At 30.8% G+C, this 22,470-nt stretch overlaps 1 protein-coding gene across 4 annotated transcripts in view; it reads left to right on the forward strand.

Moving 5' to 3' along the window:
- Positions 1-22,470, forward strand: part of LOC143232746 (protogenin A-like) — a 154,862-nt gene that overhangs the window by 111,906 nt on the left and 20,486 nt on the right. For 3 of the 4 annotated variants that reach the window (XM_076468543.1, XM_076468545.1, XM_076468546.1), the window contains 6 exons: positions 3,120-3,245; positions 4,889-5,077; positions 6,831-6,959; positions 8,455-8,641; positions 8,961-9,091; positions 16,427-16,600. In XM_076468543.1, the coding sequence (XP_076324658.1) occupies positions 3,120-3,245; positions 4,889-5,077; positions 6,831-6,959; positions 8,455-8,641; positions 8,961-9,091; positions 16,427-16,600 (936 nt within the window). The remainder of the gene's footprint in view (positions 1-3,119; positions 3,246-4,888; positions 5,078-6,830; positions 6,960-8,454; positions 8,642-8,960; positions 9,092-16,426; positions 16,601-22,470) is intronic. The other variant, XM_076468544.1, reaches the window with a different exon arrangement.

The following is a 22,470-nucleotide window of genomic DNA, read 5'->3' on the forward strand; positions in this document are numbered from 1 at the left end:
TGTACAAGAATTATTGCAACGGTCTTTTTCATTGTTTAAACTTTCTAATTTAAGAAAAAGAGGAACAGTTGTATGGTTTTCATTGTAGTTTAACTTTATGTATGATGTATAGTTGACTTTTGTTTGTGAAAATTTAAATGTGAAAACATTTAAACTGATGAACTGGAAACTGCTGTTTCAAGCTAGCATGATGATAGTTTGTAAAACTGGGAATTTTTATATGGTTATAGGTGTGAAAAATGATCACTGCTTAGAATATGGAACAGCTATAACCAAAAAATGGCCCTCATAGTTTGAGAAAATTAGATTTTACAGTATCTGCCACCTGGGTTTTCAGGTTTTATATTAACAAGTATGAAATAAGTGAAAATCTATTAAAATAATTTTAATAAGTAATAGGATGAATTCCAAAAGCTACAGATGATGTGTTTTTTGTTTTTTTTTACTAAACCTGTGAATTCTTGTTGAGCAGTTTTTGGATGCTGTTTTAAATATTTGTATGCTTCTAAATAAAGAACTTTAGGAAAGAAACCATTTAATGTGTAAAAGGTGTTAATCAAAGTCTGTGAATGCTAATCTCTCGTCTATTTGAGATAAATGTACAATAAATCCAGTAAAGAACATGCTGTTATTTGTTAAACTGATGGTTGTTAATGATACCAATACCTTTTTATGTTAAATTATCTTTATGTAAACTGGTTTTGATGTAAAAGTTTTTTAATTTTGCAATTTTGTTAAGCTATTTTGCCTGTCATAATATCCCAGTTTTTCAATTTTAACTTTTTTTTGCATTACACACTAATACAACTATCAGAATCTTAATTGTTATTCATTTTCAGGTAAATAAGTATTGCCCCAAAAAATTTCACTCTTTAGGTAAATGTAAAACATATATTATGAAAATTATGATAAGAGCATTTTAGTTATATTTTATTGACATGTATAAAAATTCACCAACAAAAACAAAACATAAAAATCAATAAAACTTAATGTCTTTTACTTTCACTGTGATCAATGGCATTCATAGACCTCTGGGAAAAAAGTACATTTTTCTACAGGTTTATTATTGAAATACTATGAACATTATACACTTTTTTTAAACATTTAAAAAAAAGAAATTATATTTACAAATTTTCTCATTTTTTAAGAGAAGGAAGGACAATATGGCAATATCCTGAAGTATCAAATGTGTGCAGAACTGATTCAGTGTTTGTTTATATCCTGATGAACATTTATTAACATGAGTTTTGTAAGCTAATCATTACTCATTGTATTCCAGAGTAATATTTCAAGGTGATGAAGAGGGCTCAATGCACATTATGATTCTAATGTTGCCACTGATGTACAGAGAACACTGAAAATATAGATGCTCAAATAGAAGGTATAAGTCCTTGTATGCACTAGAAAGGTCGTCACTCAAAACATTACTGGAACTGATCACTGCATGCATGCTGTCAGTTCAGTGTCGGCACACTTTTGAGAGGGAAAAAAGTGCATATTTTGACCTAATGTTCACCTCATTGTAGAAGTTCATTTGTGTATGAAGCAAACAGAAACTGGGTTTTTAGTATGGGTAAAGTATTATAAAGTCATGTTTGAAGTTCACTCACTAATCAGATGGTTGGTGAAAGGAATGAAGGCATCAAGTCTCCAGTAATCTTTAGGGTTATCAGTGGAAATGTGAGATCATTTGCTGTGCCACTTTTTAGTCCATGGTTTTTGGATTGAATTATCATTAGGTTGGTAACAGCTCATGCAGCAGTCCAGACTGATGAAAATGTTTAATTTCTATGAGTTGAGCAGACTATTCAGATGGTTCAAACAAATTGCATTTTTCCAACTGAAGAGAGTTGCATAAGAGATGTGTGTGTTAAAACATCTGTTCTGCTATGAACCAGGGATATGACAGAATCAAATTTTTTTAGTGAAGCAAGGTACATAGTAGAATTTGTTTATGAAGATGTATAATAGTCAACTTTTATGATGTCAAGTATGTTAAGGATGAATAAGAGACTCTGGATGATATATACTGCCAAAACATTAAGTCCATCAAGTTGGGCAGAAGGTTTTCAAATGTTCGTTGATGGTGTCTGCAGCATGAACCATATACAGTATGAGATGCTTTGGCAAAGTTGTGAAAAAGCTGAGAATTTACTAGCAATGTTGTACAAGTTGTGAATGGATATAACACTGCAAGAATATCTGAATGCCAGGTTAAGGTTGTGACTCCAACAGCATTTGGCATTGGGGTGTTGCTGTTGAATGTAAGCTTCTACTAGACATGCATAGCCACTCAAGTTGTCTGCTCAGTGATGTACCTAACAAGATTTGATAACTTTAATTCCATCTGTTGTAGCTATATGATGCTTAAGCTAGTGAGAGTTGCACTAGTAGTGTCATTTTAACCAACAAAACATATAAAGTCCTTGTTTACATGGAAATTACCAGCATTCAAATATTGTAAGTGAATGGAGAATTGCTCTGTTTCATCTCGCCAACAAGGATGGAGTAACACTTGGAGATTTTGACCTGCATGATGATAGCATTGGAAAGAAATCTGTTGGCTCTATAAGTCAGTGAGTTTGTTTTGGGTATGGTGATGTAAAGTACTTGGCTCAATTCTTGGAACAGTCTGAAAGTGATGGTGGAGAGTTACACAAGTTTCTGCTCTAAAGTTGACAGTGGTGTGAACAGCACTAGTATTGTGGTGTGTCACAAAGTGGGATTTTTAGCAACCCCCAAAAAATGCAACTGATGATAAAGGGATTTGAGGGTATGATCCACTTTATTGTGGTATACGTTTTGGAGACACTGTATGATATTTCATTGTTTGTTGTATTTATATTTGCAAACAATAATGCTTGTTTAGCTCTCATTAGGTGAGTCTGTGATGGGGTATGTTTTGCAACTACATTTTCAGCATTGAACCATTCAGTAAAAGATTTACATGTGAAAAGAAAATTGGAAACAAAAGTAACGCACATTGTGCAATATGGTCCATCCCTTGTGTGGCTATAACAGATTTCTGTATTGACTAATCTAAGGATGAATGTGTGATGTGGAAAATATTTTTTTATACTTAAATTTTTTAGAATTGTATTTTATTTAATTTAATACAGGTCTCCAGCCAAAACAGAAATATGATATCAAAGTAAGTGCAGGCACCTCTAAAGGATACACAGTTTTGAGTGACAGTAAGTGGCCATGGGTTACTCAAAAAATGCCCAGTCTACAAGATAATAAAGGTAAATTACAGTTATGCTATAGTAGCATATCTATGATAATTTTTGTGTTTTTCTCTTAAATATTTAGGATTGTATTTATATCAAAACAATTGTTATTAACCCTATCCCAAGAGGTCATGGGTCAAAGGCCATGTCATCATCTTTGTTGACCAGCATTCAAAATGTTATTGAACTACTATTTTATAATTTATCTCAATATGTTTGGCATCAAATTATAGATAATTCAAATTTTAGTATTATACATTAGTTAATTTCATAAATTAAAAGTAAATATTAAAAGAACACACCTAAATATTGATTTTTGTGTGTCACATGGTATGTTGAATAGAGCATTGGTTCAAATTATGTTTGTGATTACCAAATAGAAAGTCCATAGCTTTGTAAAAATTAGGAACTCAGGTTACAGATATTAACATGCTAAAATATAGAATACCGAACCTCTTATCTTTTATGTATGCTGAGATATCGCCTGTGTTCCAAAACACACTCACACAGTGGCCTTACCCACCACTTTCCATTTTTTGGAAACACTTCCTTATGTACACATACTACTTGAAGTACTAACTTATGACTTTTGGTTATTTCAAATGTATATATAAAACCTAAAAAAATTTTCATTTCACATTCTTCATGTGTAAAATTTGATAGGCTTAGCAACCTATGGCAAGCAGCAAACAAGAACAAAGCTTGGATTTATAAGAGATAATAGTTTGTTATACTTCATTTATAGTTCTGTGTTTTAAGAAAAGTAACTTCAAGAACTTGTTTGTAAATAGTAATAATGTATGTATAATACATTATAAATGAAATGTGACTGTATTTTACACTGAAACACATTCAGTTTTATATTTTTTGACATGGTAACATGAGTGTATGTGTGTAGCATCAATGCAACTTCTGTAATGTTGGCCAGGCATGACTGAGAGGTCATTTTAATAAAATAATAAATAATGTTATGATATTTAAGCTATTTAGACTAAACATGTTTTTTCATGTTATAAATTTTAGTAATTGTACAATAAAAAAAATGTTATGGTGGTTACAAGGTCCATCAAATTGACACACCACATCCAGTTAGGGTAGATAAAATAATAGGTAAAATATAAAGTTTTACTGAAAATGAAGATTTGAAATGTTTTAACAGGTTTTAGAGATTGTACAAAAAATGTTTGAGTTTTTTGGGACAAAATAGTTTTTTTAATCATAACATGAAAATTGCTTCACACTCAGATTAGTAATGAAACATACTCAATATTTTCACAAACAGATCTTTAGTAAAAATAATTTAAAAAAATACTTGCAATAGTTACTAAAATTCTATCAAATTTTGTAAAACACACTGCATCAAAAGTTATAGTATTTGTAAATATATTATACAGCCTGTCATGAAGTTATAGTATATATAAATACTTCTGTATATTATATAGTCTGCTGTGAAAGGGTTAATAGGAGTATTTAAAAAAATGTGTATGTAGTTGAATTGACAGAATATTTCTTAGAAAATACCTAAAAGAGTTTATACCAGAAATAAAATTAAGCAGTAGTTTTAAAATAATAAAGCTTGAATTCTATTAGTTTATTTTATAAGTTAAAATTGTTTTTAGATACTTGAGTTATTAACGATGAAATACTACTGTTTGTAGTTCCTCCTTCTCCAAATATGCATCTCACAGTCATCAATTCAACAACTTTGGAAGTCAAGTGGGACATCTCTCACTACAATTTTCAAGCACTGAAGGGATTCAGTTTGTCCTGTGTAGAGCTGAAGAAGTCACAGATAAAGTTAGTGGAGTTGCCAGCTGATAAAACAAACTATTTCTTTGAAGATTTAAGTAAGACATTCTTCCTTTGCTTTTCATTAATTTATTGATACATACTTTTAATGAATATGAAAAGCATGCCAAATTACTGTTACATTGACAAATAATTTAAAATTCATTGTGTTTGTCTGTATGATTATTATAGAATCCAAGTGTAAATTTTTTTTAAAGTATTTAAAGTGTGGCTGTTTCATATAGTACAAGGGTAACCTCCATCTTGGATATACTAAGTTCATTTAATTGCATGAATATTTTGCAATGGAAAAGGCTGTTACCTACCCTTTTTAAAAGTGATCAGGTTGTAGTGGCATTTCTCTACTTACAAATGTAAAATAATGTCAAAATTGAATATTAATGTGTGCCTTTCTACTGTGGTTGTCAGGTGACTTGCTGATTCATGTTCAAAACCTTTTTTAATATCACAAACTCAATTCTCTGTAGAGTTCAAAAACTGTCATTATCCTTTGACTATACAAGATCTTAAAGGTGCTACAGTGTATTTTTAATTTGTTTGGGATGTATGTTTTAAACTGTGGTATTCAGTGTTGGGTACTTGTTAAGGCATGTTCTTTTTATGTTGATTCATACAACTCTGATTTCTTTAGAAAACATTTTCAGAGTGTAAAAAGTGTAATGTTTGATATTAGTTTTTCAGTAAAGAAATGACAAAGGAATATAAAAAAAGTTTAGAGAGGTCTTCATTTGTTTACTTCAGAACATTTTAAAATCATTCAAAATTCTGTGTGATTGTACTTAATATTTGAGACAGTTTATCCATCTATTGATAATTAGCTATACCATCTAGTGAAATACCACAATAGTGAAGATTGTTTCTTTCAAGATTAACAGTAAATACGTGATATCCTCATGCATAACTTATTTCAAAAAGACATTGATTTAATAAATATATAAGGTATTTTTGAAATTAAGCATATTATTAACCATATGTTGTACAATTATACACTTTTTAAACCAACTCAAGTAAACTATGCTAAACTTGCTATATATTAAAGTGAGTATGAAAAAAAAATTGAATGTTTGTAGCTCAGTGCATTTTTTTCCATTATCAGACTGTTATTCAAGATTTCCTTTATTTTGAAGTACTTACTGCAATATGACTAATTGTCTTCTCAGTTTAGAAAGTGGAAATAGTTCAGAATTACAAATTAAAAGCTTAAGAGTAAAATGTCTGACAATCATCTGTATAACTTTAAGGATAACAAAGATTCTTACAGACTTTACAGTGTATTAATTTATTTTATTTACATTGGAACTGTGCCAGCTACATCATATTTTGGTATATATGTATGGAGTATTTGTGGTGGAAATTAAATAAATTGGGTAAAAAACTTCAAATATTGCAGTACAAATGTAATTTCTTATTTTGATTAACTCTGCTGTAAAATGAATAAAACTTTTTTGGAAGCAATGAATATTAATACATTTACATTTTTCAAACAAATAAGATTAATGTGACAGAAAATTTCCAATGGTTATAATGTTCTGCTGTAGTTTTTGACTGATATATTCAATATGGTCAAAACTGAGTTAAATCTAAAGATCAGCAGTAATAAACAAAAGTTAACAGATTGAAAGAAACTTGTATGTTTGTATATAAGCTTGTAATGTAAATCTGTATTAATTTCAGTAAGTGTTTCATAACTTTGAAAATTATAATACTTGCCACTCTAAAAACATTTTGATTTTGTTTAGACCTGTATTTTTATTGTGTTAATTAACATTTTCTACATTATTTGACATTTAGAACCAAATACATGGTATGAAGTACGTATAAAAGCTATCAGTCAGCCTGGTGATGGTCTGGAAGCCATTCAAACCATTCTCACATTTTCTGATGAACCTAATTATGAATCAAATGTAGAGATAGTTGAACGTACGTAAAGTATCTTATTTATATTATGTAGTACACTGTTTGAATGTATAGCCATTCATAAAGTTATTTATCATTTAGTTTATAAATAACAAAATTACAGAATAAGCACTAACACATTTTCTAATGAGTTATTTAATGTTATCACCTGTAATATTCCTAGATTTTAAACTTTAATACCAGTTTCAACTTTAAGATTTATCTGCACAATATGAATTTTATAAATTCATTCACTGAAGAGGAGTATAACTAATGTTTCATCATTTTGAATTGGCAATTTTGATGTTAGATTATCAGCTCTTTAAGTATTATTAGATTATGTTTGAACTTTGTTGATCAAGCAATGCATTAGAATAAACTCAAATGTTTATTTAACTTTGTAGCAGATTATTGTATAAATTTATGAATCTGGTTTTTGTTTTAAGGTGAAATTATTGAATCTTGCAATTGTGTAATAAAAATGATTAACATTTAAAACAAATTTTTGTTTCAGTTTAAATTCTTAAAGTGTGTGGTACTTTAAAGTGTGTGGTACTTTCATGACTTGCATGTGTGTGCATAAAAATGAGTAGCAGAAATTATATTCTGTTAATGCTTAATGGACAAATGTATAATATATATGGGAACTTTTACAAAGTTATGACTGAAAATACTTAAATCCCTAAGCCCTTTTTGTTTTTACTTCATAGATGTTGTCTAAAAAATTTTATTGCTTGCTAATCTGTAGTAAAATGTTTCAATGAAAAAAAATTTTTTTTATGTATAAAATACTTGTAATGTTTACTAAAAGTCTACTAAATTTTGTGGAAACGCATGCACTGCTTTAAAAGTTGTAGTATAAATAATTTATACATGTAAACGTGTAAACACACTCATGTTTTATATCAAACCTGTCATGATAGGCTTAATAAAATATGAGAAATACTGCTGTACCCTGTTGTGTTAGTGAAAAGTTTATGGAATTTCAGCACTAGAATCCAAAGTTTGGTTTCTCATGGTAGACAAAGAACAGATAATGTATTGCATGGCTTTAAATTAGATAATAAATGAAAAACAAACAGTAAAAATATGTAGCTACCTAATGGCTATATATGGTGTGATTCTTTTGTTTTTGCAGTTTTGTCAAAATAACTTTTGTGGTTCTAAATTGAAAATTTGATTTCAATGTTTAGACTAAGTATCAAATCTTTATTTATAAAAGATATAAAAATCATTAAGTAGTTCATAAAAATACCTCATAATTATGTAATATTTTGGAAAATTTTCAGTTTATTCCATAAGGGCTTTAAATTTTTAGAGTTATATAAATGTTCACTGTTTATTCAAGATGAAGAATTGTACATTCAGTAATATAATCTAACAGTTGGCAACTTTTATTATTATGATATATTTTTTATTGTTGGTTGGGAATTACAGTTTAAAGAAAAACCTTAAATTAGAAATATATACTGTTTAATTTGTTATGTCTAATAAAATGAAATTAATTAGTTAATTTTAGATTTTTTTTCAGCTTCTGAAAGTTATCCATGCTATGAAATAAAAGCAACACCATTAAGTTCAACCAGCATAAAAGTGAAATGGAAAATACCAGAAGACTTGAATGCTACTTATTACACTGTTAATTACTATGCAATTGTTGATGAAGAGTCTATGAAAAACTTATCCTCTAGAAACTTCATACGTAGGTAAGGCTTTCAAACTATTGACAAATGTTCATGATATTACATCTTCACAATTCTTTGAAAAGATTCATGGAACACATTTGATTACACATTTTATTAAACAACTGTTTGTTTATTTATTCATGTGAAGTAAATTTCCATGTATATCAACATTGTGCAGTTGTTTATTTAACCACTCTAATGGTTTGTTTTATATAAGTGAAATTTCTTTTAATAAGACATTTTTTAAATGTGATTAAGCTTTTATTAGTTGTTTGATTTTATAATAAATCAGTTTCCTATTTAGTTTAAACATTTTGAAATTAGTGGCTATTTTTTTTAGCACTAAAAATGAGGTAGTTCTCAAGCAGCTATTTCCATTCACTACATACGAAATATTTGTTCAACTGCATAACTTGGACATTCAGGCAGGTCCTTTCAGTCAAAAAGTCAAGTGCACCACTTTAGAAGATGGTAAGTGTCACAACTGTTAAATTTATTTATCTATTAAGGAATTTGAAATTCAGTATGGGGGAGTTATTTGAAATGAGGTTCTCATTTGTATAATAAATACTTTTTTTTGTAACACTTTAAGAAACAATAAATAGTCTTAGCTATATTGTAGAAGAAAGAAAACCTTACCCATGCTGTAGTTATTATTATTTTTTAACATTATCTTATTTTTAACATTTTAATTTAATTTGTATTGTTTCATTTTGCTATTTTTCAAACTTTGTACATTTTATTAAAATAGATGTCACATACAAAGAAACTTGTTCTTAAAAAATCAGTAATATGATGTTTGAAAGAAGGTATTAAAAATTTTAAGAGGGAATTAGCTAACTATAAAACAGTAAAAAAGTGATTTTTTTTTTCTTATGCTGGCCCAATAAAGACTGAAAGACACTAAATGAATTTGCCAGTATTGGATATTGTTTCTGATGCATCAGAAAAAAAAAAAGCAAGATAAACGTATGAAAAAAAAACTTAACATTTTTTGAATGCTGTGATTACCTTTTCCATTCTACTGTGTTTTTAAACTTTTGCCACAAAAGCTATCACTTTTTAATATTTCTAAATTAATTTAACTTCACCTGCTCACTAGTTCTGAATATCGAGTAAAGTTAATTAAAATAAAAATAATAAATAACTGGTGTTCAAATAAATAATTATTAGTCTGTAACCTAATTCTGATTTGTAAATAGCTGATAAAAATTAAATATCTCTAATCCGTGATAATGAGAAAACCCACTTTTACGTATATAAATATCACCAACTTAATCAAGTTCTTTCTGTAACAGTGATTTTACAACTGGGCTAAAATGTTTATTTTAGCCCACCAGCTAGTAATAAATCTTCAACTAAAACAACATTATAACTTATGACCAAGATAAATATTTGTAAAAATTCTCTAAATCTAATTCAAAAATTTATTTGCGAAAGTATTAGTTCACAATATAAAACTTTTCATTATTTTGCATAGGAAGAGCTAACCATTTAACACCAATGGCACATTTTATGACATTATCATTCTTAAAATGTACTGCATGACTAGTCAAATTGGTCAAAATATTTATTTCAAAAATTATTAATATTTATTTATTTTATTTTTTTGTGTTTGATGTATGATCAAAGTACTCATAAGAATGTGCAGGAGGATACGAATGTTTATAAAGTTTGGTTCAAATTAAACAAAGTTTGACAGTTTGACTTGCATAATTTCCATTGTAAATTAATACCATGAGCTTAAAGGATTCTGTAAAACATACATAAAGCTACTAATATACAGAAATTAAAGAAACAAAAGTTAATGATGCACTATAAACATTATTGCTGAAATATTTTCAAAGATTCATAATAAGTTGCACTAATTCATTGATTCACATTTTGTTACTTAATATTTCATAGATATATATTCCTTCTCATGAGGTTTGTTTACTTTTGTATTCAAGTTTGGCTGTTACAACCCAATACAAGTTGCACAATAATAGGTTTTGTAAAGTGGTAATTGTTGTAGATGTGAATTAATAAAATAAGAAAAACGTTTTGACTATTGAGACTGTTGGAATTAAATTATGATTGTTATAACATACTTTGTTGAATTACTAGGGTTAGCTCATTTGCACTTTAAACTCAAGATTAGTTTAACCCTCTTTCCATGTGTCTGCCTATGATCAGGAATCAAAAGGCATGTCATCATGTTTGTAGATTTATACTCAAAATTTTGTTGAATGTCTGCTATTTTATGAATGTCTGTCAATAGGTTTGGTATCAAATTGTAGGTTATAATTCAGATTTTAGTATTATACAGTACTGTGCAAAAGTGTGAAACAAGGTCAGAAATTAGATTTCAGGCTATTTTCAAAGAACAGTGGAAGGTAAATCACAGGTGAGACATCTAAACTTTATTAATCTTCATATTTAGTACAACAGAAACTCAATGGAAGTGCTTGAGTTCAGCAAACAGTTAGTATTTTGTGTGTCCACCTTTTGCTTTAATAACTACAGGCAGTTTTTCAGGCATTTTTGCAACATATTTAATCAAAGTATCCTTTGGGATTTTACTCCAAATATATCTAATACGCTTCATAAAGTTTCTTTGGAAGTAACTTTTAATTTGTCAAGTTTTTGACCTATCATATCCCTGTTCAATTGAGATGAAACTGGGACTCTGTGGAGACCATTGTGCCATTTGAATGAGTCAACAGGTTCTTTCTTAGCTCAGTAATTTATGCATAGATTGGATAAGTGCTTGGGGTCATTAAATTCTTGATAGTAGGATTTTTTGCCAATAATATGCAAACCACTGGATATACCATTATGGATCAGAATTTGATGGTACATGCACTGGCCCACTGTTCTATTTACTTTGTAAAAATCTCCTGCCACATAAACAGAAAAATACCTCAATACCATCATTGTAGATGCTATACATTGAGGTTAAGTATCTTTCACCTTTCTTACACTGGATGTACAAGCTATGCTTTTAACCAAATATTTCAAACTTGGACTCATCCATTTATAACACCCTTTTCCAATCATCAACACTCCAGTTTAAAACTTTCCAACATATGTTATTGTCTTGACAATATTTAGAGATCAAAGTAAAAAGGTTTTAACTGCTACACAACCATTCTCATTAAGTGTTCTTGATACTCGAGATCTGGATACTTTTCTAATATTTAGTACATGGTTATTTATCTCATCCTTAAGATCAGTGGCAGTCTTCCTTCTCTTCCAAAGGCTGCATAAATGAAGATACAGTATCATTGTGTTTAGGTGTTCTGATCCTTCCTTTCCTAATTTCAAATATTCCTGTCTTGGTCTTAATACTTTTGAGTACATCATAGCTCTTTGGGGAGAATTTCAAATCTGCAGCAATTTGTTGGAGAGGTCAACCAACATCATGTAAACATTTTATGTAAATTCTCTGCTCAGTTGACAGTTCTCTACATTTTGTAGGGAATGGCGTACTGTTTTTACCAAGATTTATTTGTGAAGTGATATAATGATAATTTCTTTTAGCATATAGCAGTTCCATATACTAGCTCCTTACTAAAATCTTTCTATAAAGTTAAGACATTGCATGGGATATTGTGATAAGTTATTTCAAACCCTAAAGTTGATCAGTATGTTCATTCAAACAGAACCCTTATGACATACCCTTGGTATAAGTATATGGGAATTCTAAAGAATGATAAGTATTGTCACCCTGGCTCATTCAATTGTTAACAGAAATCATAGTGTTCAAATTTATTTTGTAATGGCATGGAAGAATTATCCTCATAAAATAAAACAAATGACGTAATATTCTCTTGTCCTAATACTTTTGGTGCAGTGTTCATTAATTAAGTTATTAATTTAAGAGTAAACATTAAAAAAAGCCTTAAATTTCAATTTTTGTATGTTATTTAGTATGTTAAATACAGCTTTGGATCAAATTGTATGTTTGTGATGTCCAAATACAAAGCCTGTAGTGTCTGGTGAATTAGAAACTCAAATTACTGATATTTACAAGTTTGAATATAAAATAAGAATCTTCTGTATTTCTATTTCCTGAGATATCACTACATTTTAGTGAATCAAACAGTAGGCCTGTCCAGATCTTCCACTTTTGAATGTACTTCTTTGCATATACCTGTTTTTTTGCCCTTTTGTGGCTTTATGACCAGTTAAAAGCTCAAAATTTACACCACGAGGTTTTCTGGCTCTAGAAGGTGGAAAGGCCCCCAAGATCTTTTTGTCTTGAATCTGAGAAGGCAGAGGTTAAAATGTTTGAAATATCATATTTTTCTAGACTCAAATACTGCTTAGTCACTAAGCCTGATAAATTATAATGGATGTCTGTGGTATTGATATAGTAGTTTACAGTATTTTGTTCTACATTTTCCATGTGTGAAATTTGATAAAATTTATCAAATTGCAGCTGCAGTGAAATAATACAAAGTTTTTAAGTAAGAGATCATTATTTGCCATGCTTTATTTTGCTGTTCTGTGACAATAATACTTCAAACTCCCCAAGAGTATAAGAGCTTTTGATTGGTTATAAAGTTACAGGTATAAAAAGATATATCTCAGCAAATAGAAAAGATAGGAGTTTCTTATTTTATATTCTAACTTGCCCATATTTAACATATGAGTTTATAATTTGTATGAAACTGTAAATGTCATATTATGGGCATCATAAAATGTAATCTGACCAAACTCAGAAGATGACATACCAATGTGACACAAAAATCAGTATTTGTCTTGTATATTCATACACACATGTGTGTTGATAATAAAGAAATAACCAACCTATTTTAGAATGTCTAAGAAAGTGTGAACAGGTAAATTGTATTCAAACATTTGATTTTACATTATATACTACAATACCGTTAAAATATTTAATCTTTGTTTTAAATTCATTAATAGAACAATATTGTTATTCTTTTATAGAACTGGAAAAAATAAAATATAGTTCCAAAAACATAAAAGATATATTAAGTTTATGTATTTATAATAAATTTATATTTTTCAATAAACAAGTTTTTAAACAAGGGACAGGAGTTCCAAAGGGAGCTAACTATTCAACTTGTGTAGCAAATTTATATTTATATTACTATGAAAATATCTATTGAAAACTATACAAATCCAGATATTGTAACTTTAACTTATAGATATATTGATGATTTAATCAGCACAAATAATTCTGAAATACATAATGTTATTGACACCATTTATCCAAAAGAATTAGAAATTGAAAATACTTCAATTTCTAATACAGATGTACATTATTTAGATTTAGAAGTTAAAGTAATTGATAAAAAGGATATCAGTATAAATATTTGTGATTAAAGATTTGTGATAATAAATTATAATATTTTATTAATAATGTTGATATACTGATATGAAAATTAATAGCTAATAGATTTAATAAAAAAAAAAATTGGATAAAGTTTTTCTGTAATAAATACAAAAATGTATTAAATAAATACAAAGAAAATAAAATCAGAAAAATTTTATTAAAAATTACTGAAAACATTTTCAGTTAAAAAAATAAGGTCATCAATGAACTTGGCACTACTCTATGCAGATGTACACCTTAAGCTGCATATAGAAGCATGACATTTACAGTAGGCAATCACTTTGCTGATGTCGTGTTAATTAGTGCCTCTGTCAGACACTAGAAAGACTAGCTTCAAGAGGTAAGTTTTATCTCACTTACTTCCAAATTGTAGTATCTTATTTTCGTTATTTGTTTATTATTTTTCATCCTTTTGTTTATCATATTCTAACTTGGGAAGGTGACTGCTCTCCCAACTATCTGCAGGCAGTGAAGGGTGATATAGATGTGGGACATTATGGGCTTGAGCCACCCACATCTTGCTCTAATTTCTGAATTTCTTATTTTCTTATGCAGATTGGAGGTCATGACTGAGAGATGGTGTATCCCCACCACAGTGTGGGTCCTATGTCTTCAGACACCTCCAAAATTTAGGATACAGTTTATAATCCCACTTTGTTGCCTGGTACTCTAGGATCCCTTTTTTAAAAAAAAAGATGTGCAGCATACTTAAACTTTTTTATCTTTAAAAGAAATTTCATGTTAATGTGTTTTAGTTTATGGTTTGAATATGTTAAGGTTGTGTGTGTGTGTGTATTCTATAATTTTGATACCAAGCTTATTGACATACATTCATAAAATAAAGTAATAAAATTTGAATACAAGTCTACATGATGGCATGTCTTCTGACCCCAAGAGTCTTATTATGATAGGGTTAACGTGAGAGATATTCTGAAAAGTAACAATGAAGGTTATGCAAAATTTAGTTGAACATCTTTTTATGTTACTAGTATATAGTTACTTTATTGATTAGTTAAGTTTTCTATCCTTTAACATGCATTTACAATGAATCATGATCATATTGTACATATTGCTTGCAATATATAATGTTTTATTGGTTTGATATTACTGGGCATATTTCTGGACTTGTTTTAAATTGTTTTTTAATGAGATCCAAGAAATGTGATGAACAAGGTTTGTAAACATAAACAGGGTTATAAAAAGTTCATAATTAGGGTTCTTGTCCTAAATTGTGATAAAACATCCAGAAATAAATGTTGGTATTACATTTGTTGACATAGTGTTATAATAGCTTCTGTTTAGGGGTGTTTTTGTTTTTAACTGCTTAGCAAAAATAATATTTAAAGACTAGTCCATGTAATGATACCATAAACATTTTATTAACTTGCATTACAGATAGGTCTAAGCGCGCAGAAGACATTAATACAACAATTTCGCTTTAATGCTTCCTAAATTAAGCTTTGTTGGGCATGGATTAGCCATGTTGTAGGGATCTGGATTTTGTAGGTTTGCTGTAAGTACAAATAACGTTCTCTAATATGTGCAACACTTTATCATATCCCTTGTAATTTGTCAAACAAAGTGTACTCTGAAGTTAACCAGGTGGTCATTCTTCTGTTAATGTACCTCTAGAGGTGATTATGCTATATGACTTTTGGTTTGTACCACTTTACTTTCTAAATTCTACTTTATTGTTCCCTAAACTAGTTATCTTCATTATCTTGTGTTTTCATCCTTGTTATCACTTTAAGTACAATCTCTAATGGTGTAAGTGAAGTGAAAATCTCGGGGATTTCCTGTTGTAGAATGCAGTTGGGTTTGAAACTAGTGTAACAGCATGTCTGACCTAGAATGCACTCTTCATTTATACTTATTACCCACATGTATGTCATGTTGTACAGAGAAGTTTCTTACATTTATCATGAGGATGGCTTCTAACTTTCCTCATCTCTGCAGCAGTTTCATTGCCAGATTGAATGAAACAGTGGTACCTACTGAACCAGTTTCAGTGCTAAGTTTGAATATGTCCAAAAATATATTTTTCAGTTTGATTAAGTTAGTTTAAACTTAAATCATGGTTAGTTTACATCATAATAATTATTTTACTTCTGGCATTTATTCATACATACAGCATCAGTAAGCATTGGTTTGTAATACTAACATGTGAGTATGCATTAGGTAGTTTGTAGACTTACAAAAATAAATTGTCTTATTCATAGTACTGTATTTAATTTCCTTAGTTGGGTGTGATTTCTGTAAAGAAAAAAATGCAATCTCAGAATGTAGTTTTTACCTCTATAATCTGACATAGAAAATGGGGATATTTTTCTTTACTTGGGTATGACTATTTCTAACAATTTCTTATTATAATTTTACTTGCATAACAATCCAACAATAAGATTTTTTTCTTTTTATACAGAAGCTGAACTTAACCATCTCAACTTATTTGTATATTTTGTTAGTTCCTGGTCCACCTATTTTTTTGAATTGGTCTGTTGTTGATGTTCACACTATTCGAGTATCTTGGAGAAAACCAATACATCCAAATGGGATCATTCAGAAATACCAAGTACTTTACAATACCCATATGAAAAACACAAATATGTTAAATGCTTGGCACATTAAAGAAGAAAGTGGTAAGTATTGTTAACATGAAGCCAATATATGATTGCATCGGTACACTATCTGAAATAATACAATTGGTGTACATTCACAAAATTTGAGAAGCTTTCACTAAATATTATAACTCTTTTGTACAGAAAAATCAGAATTTCAAATAAAGTATGTTTGTTAAAAAGTAATGATTCTGTAAACAAAGATGGGTACTGAGTACTACATGTTGTCTTCATTTCTTTTATCAAAAGCATTACATGCAAAGTAATCTAAGAAATTAAAAATAACAAAACAGACAGATGGATATTAACTTTTTTATTTTACTTCTCTTGCCAGCTACCATTCAGTTGATCAAACCTGTAAATTTGTAAAAAGCATAGTAAAGTGTGAGGCACTTAAGTAAGACAATGTTAGTAATATAGATAATTACAGACAAGATTGTCAAACTGTATAACAAACCATTGGTAAAACTTGTATGTCGAGATAGTTGTCGTATAGTGGCATCAGTATGTAGATACATATTATATTAACTAGTATGATGAGATATGCACCCTAAGTATGTGTGTGTGTGTGTGTGTGTGTGTGTGTGTCTATATATATATGTTTTGCCAGAAGCATTATTTATTGTGTTATATATATAATTCACATGAATCTGTATCATTAGTTTCAAAATATTTCTAAATTTTAATTCTATTAGCTTTCTCAACGTGGATTCAATTGATTTGGCTGATCACATGACCTCTTTATATGCATTCAAAGTCTTTATAATTTCAGTACTATTAAGTTTTAATATAGTGCATATATCTCTACAACTTTTGGCACTCTTTCAGTAAACATAATAAGCCTTTGACATACGATAAGTCATATTTTTTGTTGAAGTATTTTTATTAAACTAAAAAAGATCCTTTCATGAATATATTAAGTATTTCTTTTACTAGTCTGCATGAAAAGTAATTTTCATGTTAGGAAATAGCTCTTGAACCTCTTAAATATATTTTTCAATAAAATTTTATACCTGTTATTTTCTATATTTTAACTCTGTGCAAGGTTACTTGATTTGATCAATTTTGTAACCACTAAAAAAAAAAACCAACATAAATCGAAGTTACCCTTTTTTCATTCTAGAATGACATCAAATTGTAACATCAAATGACATTCATTTGTCCTATGTATCTTGAAGCTCATAACAGTATGCATCTGTTTATATTTAAAATTTATTGTTTTATTGCCCTTTGAACTATGTCTAATTGCTACTCATGCCATTTTAAGTTGTAAATCACTTGGGAAATGTAGAACTCATGCTATCGAAATACATTACCTATGTATTTTTCAGTGTTTCTTGTGAAACTTTTTTATTATTTATTTTACCTAATTGAACCTTAACTAACTTAGAGAACCCTGTTTTTATAGTTACTTTTATAATAATAAACAAACAATAAGGTACTCACTTAGGTTCACTGTTGATGACACTTAATCCTACTTCTTTTACACTGCACTAAATTTTTATTTACGCAAATAACACACCAAAGAACACAGAATAATAACATGCAGAAAGTGGAAAATTTACCCCAGTTATCACAATTTTACTTTACTTTCTAATCATAAGTATGTGACAAAGCTATTACAAATTCATTCAACGTAGTCATTGTCTTTCCCATGGGAAGGAAGTTTGTACTGTGCTACATTAATGATGTTTAATTGTTGAGTTAAAACTGTATTGATGTTGAAGGTTTTTGGAACAAGGGTATAAAATTATAATGCTTTTTTGCTCCTTAACACACATTTAAGAATTTGTCATTCCATCCTATATGTCTTCAAAGTTATCATCGTAGGAGGAAATAATCTTAATTTAAACCTAGTAAACAATAATTAGTTAGGTGAGTCATCATTGAAAGTTTAAATTTATAATACTAGAATGTAACTCAGTGTTTGTTTAAATATGTACTGTATCAGCTATTTTGTTTCACAGCAACTACTCTAAAGGTTGCATTTGATCTCCATTGTACTAAGGTATCTATGTTTTGCCAAAAGCATTATTTATTATGTTTTATACACACACACACACACACACACACACACACGTTGGAGTGAGTAATAAAGTAAATGTTGTAATATAAAATACAGAACAGTAGAAAAAGTTTTGGGATTAGAAAGTGTAGTTTAATTATTGATACCTCTATTTGTAGTTTTCTATTTTTTATTTTCTGATGGAATGAATGAATTAAACATAAACATTAATACAATGTTCTCTTCAAAACAGTTCGTAAGGTTTATAAATAAAAGTGATCTAGTAGTTGGCATGTTGATCTTTGGACCAAGATGTGGTAGTGTTGGCTATCCCTTATGCTTTTAGGTATGGACACTTCATAAAAATGGTGGTAACTCCTTTTATTTGGTTCAAAGACCTGATTAAAGTTTTTGTAGTGTTGTGGTGCAAGCCTGTTGCTTTCTTTCGTTCTGGTTAGCTGCTGAAACTTAAGGACATCTGCACCTGAATTCTAGGGGTCTCTGACCAGACTGTTTAACCCACTTGCATATTAAGGTCAAATAAAGTTAAAATTTAAATTCTTATAGTTCACAATATATATAATTATCAGTCTATTTACCCTCTGTCCATAAGCATCTTTTTCTGTGTGTGTGTGTTACTAGGTTTTAGCAAGCTGGATTTAAAATTTAATTAAACCCCATATTTTAATGGTATGCCAAGCATGAAACATAGCTAATAATCAATATTTCAATAATACATGAGTCTTAAGTTCTTAATTGTATAGGCAATATTTTTAACAAAGTATGAATTTCCCTTAATGTGAAAATTGTAACTTTTCCACTAGGCATCCTTTCTTATGTAATTTACTTATTACCCCTCTAAAAAGTATGAAATTTTACCTAAATTGGTAATTATAGTGTCATTATTGCTGAGGAAAAGACTAGCTTTCATAGCCTTCAATCTTATTTTTTACAGAGCCTACAAATAGAAAATCAGACCCCTCTTGATACACCCACCTGTTAAATCCTCTGTTTCAGAAATTGCAAAAGTTCTCTGTGTTGTTCAATACTGTATTACTTATAACCAATAGAAAGCTAAGGTTTTCATCTGTTAAAATAAGCTATGTTGTTTTCTGTACAGAAAATTGTCAATTTTGCTTTCAGTGCAAGCTCTATTCCCACACCCCTCTGTGTGGATTCCTGTACTTGGTGAGGGGACCTCCCAGGGAAGGTTCTGTTTTTTCAGTTTACTTTCTCTAGGATCAACATCCACCCATGTGTTTGCTATACGTGGTGACCCATGAAAGGGAGGAGAGGATCCTGTTGGTTGAAGGGTCTAACCCTAACACGCCACTTTGGCCTTCAATTCCTGTAGATGTGCAGCCTAGGGGTGGTCCCCCTAGAGTCAGTTGGCTGGTCCACTTGGGCTAGGGTCAACCAAGTACTAATGTTGGATGTTTTCAACAGTTGTTTTGGACATTGTATCTGATGCTGGTGTTTGGGTATAGTGATCACAAAACCCTGGTGTTGCAGCAGTGTCCTTGTTTGGCAGTATTGTGCATCCTCTCTTAGGGTTCCATGGCAGGTGAGGCCAGTGGGCACCAACATATTCTTTTTTTTTTATGGATCCTCCATATCAAAACCTAAATAAAATAGTGAAAAAACAATCCATAAGTAAATGACCATGTCTTGAATATTCGGAGCAGCAATCTTCAACATCTTTAATTCCTGTACCTCATTTTCTTGTACAACATTCTTTTTTAGACAAACCTTTAGGGCAGATGTTTCCATTTTTTATTCAGAAGGGTCTAGAGGGACTTGCTGGCTCTCCAAAGTCAGTAAGAAAGCTTTGTTCTGGTGACATATTGGTGGAAACATCTGCATCTTAACACAGTGAACTCCTTGCATTCAAAGGCAATTGGGGCTATACTTATTGAGGTTACGCCTCATGTCACTTCAAATTCCCATTGTTGAGAGGGATTTGAAAAACATATTCAAGTCGGATTTTCTCACTGGTTTCTCCAACCAAGGAGTTTCTGCAGTGAGGTATATCCCCACTCACACAGATTATGATGCTGACCAATGTCCTTATTATGACATTTACATCACTGCATCCACCTGTCACCATCAAGGCAGGTTATCTTAATTGCAGGGTATGGCCATACATTCCAAACCCTCTCAGATGTTTCCAGTGTCAATGGTTTGGTCACTTGAAGACGTCATGCCGTGGTTCCTTGACATGTGTTCGTTGCAGTGGCAAGGACCATGATACCTGTGAGTGTGAAAGAGACCCTCATTGCATTAATTGCAATGGTTCTTACCCATCCTACTTTCGATCTTGCCCTAAATGGTTGGAAGGAAAAGAGGTGCAGCTTTTGAAAAAGATTCAAAACATTACTTACCCTGAGTCTCTAAAGTTGTTGTCCACCACTTCATCTTGGGCATATGCTGCTGCACTTTGATTCACTGCTACAGTGGGAGTGCAGACAGGTCTCTCTGTGCCTCAAAAATAATTGTTCTCAAACCAAATAAAAAGTCTTTTGACCTCCACGGTTAAAATGTCGATGAATCAATGTCAACACTCATTTCTGTCCCTAATATACATTTCAGCAAACCCCAAGATCCACTTCCTTTGGTTCTGGGTATGGACATTTCCTCGGGTACATCTTCTCCCACCCCAAGATGCAAAATGGTCATTCATTCATGTCCTCAGTTGCTGGAATCCGCATCCAACAACAAAGGGCAGGATCCATGGAGGTTGACAGACCTCCCTCGAGCAAGGACAATAAAAAAAAAAGTACGTGGTCGTAAACAGAAGGGCTCTCCACCCAATTTGCTGATGCATAAATAAAAATGGCCACCTTGATACAAAGGAACTGCCGAGGTTTACGTTTTAATATGAAAGACATCAAAGCACTGATTGCTTCCAACCACCCTGTATGTCTTTCCTTGGAGGAAACATTTCTGAAACCTGTTTATACAGTCATCTTTCAGCAGTTTTCTTTGTACAGAAATGATAGGCTGTGTAATGGATGAGTGCATGGAGGGGGTGGCACTGTTGATTGATTAACATGTGCTCACCCTGTTTTTGCCACTCAACACACCCTTGGCGGCCGTAGCCATCCGTGTTTCCTTGGGCTGTACCATCACTGTTTGTTCTATCTACCTGTCTCCTGAAGAGACTCATGATCAATCAGACCTTAATGTTCTCGTTGAACAGTTGCCATCTCCCTTTTTAATCCTGGGAGACTTTTATGGACATAATTCCCACTGGTGAGGTACTGATATTGATGGGAGAGGTTGCTCCACAGAGTGCATGCTCTCTGACTGTAACCTTTCTCTTTTCAATACTGGTTGTTATACTTATTTTTGTGCACTTAGTCAGTCCTTTACTGCTATTGATCTCTCAGATTACTCCCCTTCACTATCCTCCCACTTTTCATGGAGGATTGACAATAATCCATGAGGCATTAATCATTTTCCTATAATTTTGAGAGAGACTGGCCATGGTTGATACCACCCAACCAGTGTGTCATGGTGGAAGCTGGGTCAAGCAAACTGGCTCTCTTTCACTGTTCTCACAGAACTTGATCCTGCCATCATCTGTAAACTATAAATAAACAACTGTGTGGCAGCAGGAACTGACTGTATTATAAAACCTCGACACATTTTTCATGATATCCTCATCCATGGATGAATCCTGCCTACCAAATGGCACAAGAGGCTCAAAAATTGGTGGGTAGGACATTAAAGCCAGAAGGACTCTTGGATTAAGTTCACACCAGCATATCTTCTACCACCAGTTCCAAAGTCATATGGGACAAGATTCAAAAGGTCAGTGGGTAATATAATTTTGTTCCCCTCTCAATCTTACTCTCTGGCCAGGAAGTAGCTGATACTTTAGGTG

The sequence above is a fragment of the Tachypleus tridentatus genome, chromosome 11, assembly GCF_004210375.1.
Source record: "Tachypleus tridentatus isolate NWPU-2018 chromosome 11, ASM421037v1, whole genome shotgun sequence".
Classification (NCBI taxonomy): domain Eukaryota; kingdom Metazoa; phylum Arthropoda; class Merostomata; order Xiphosura; family Limulidae; genus Tachypleus; species Tachypleus tridentatus.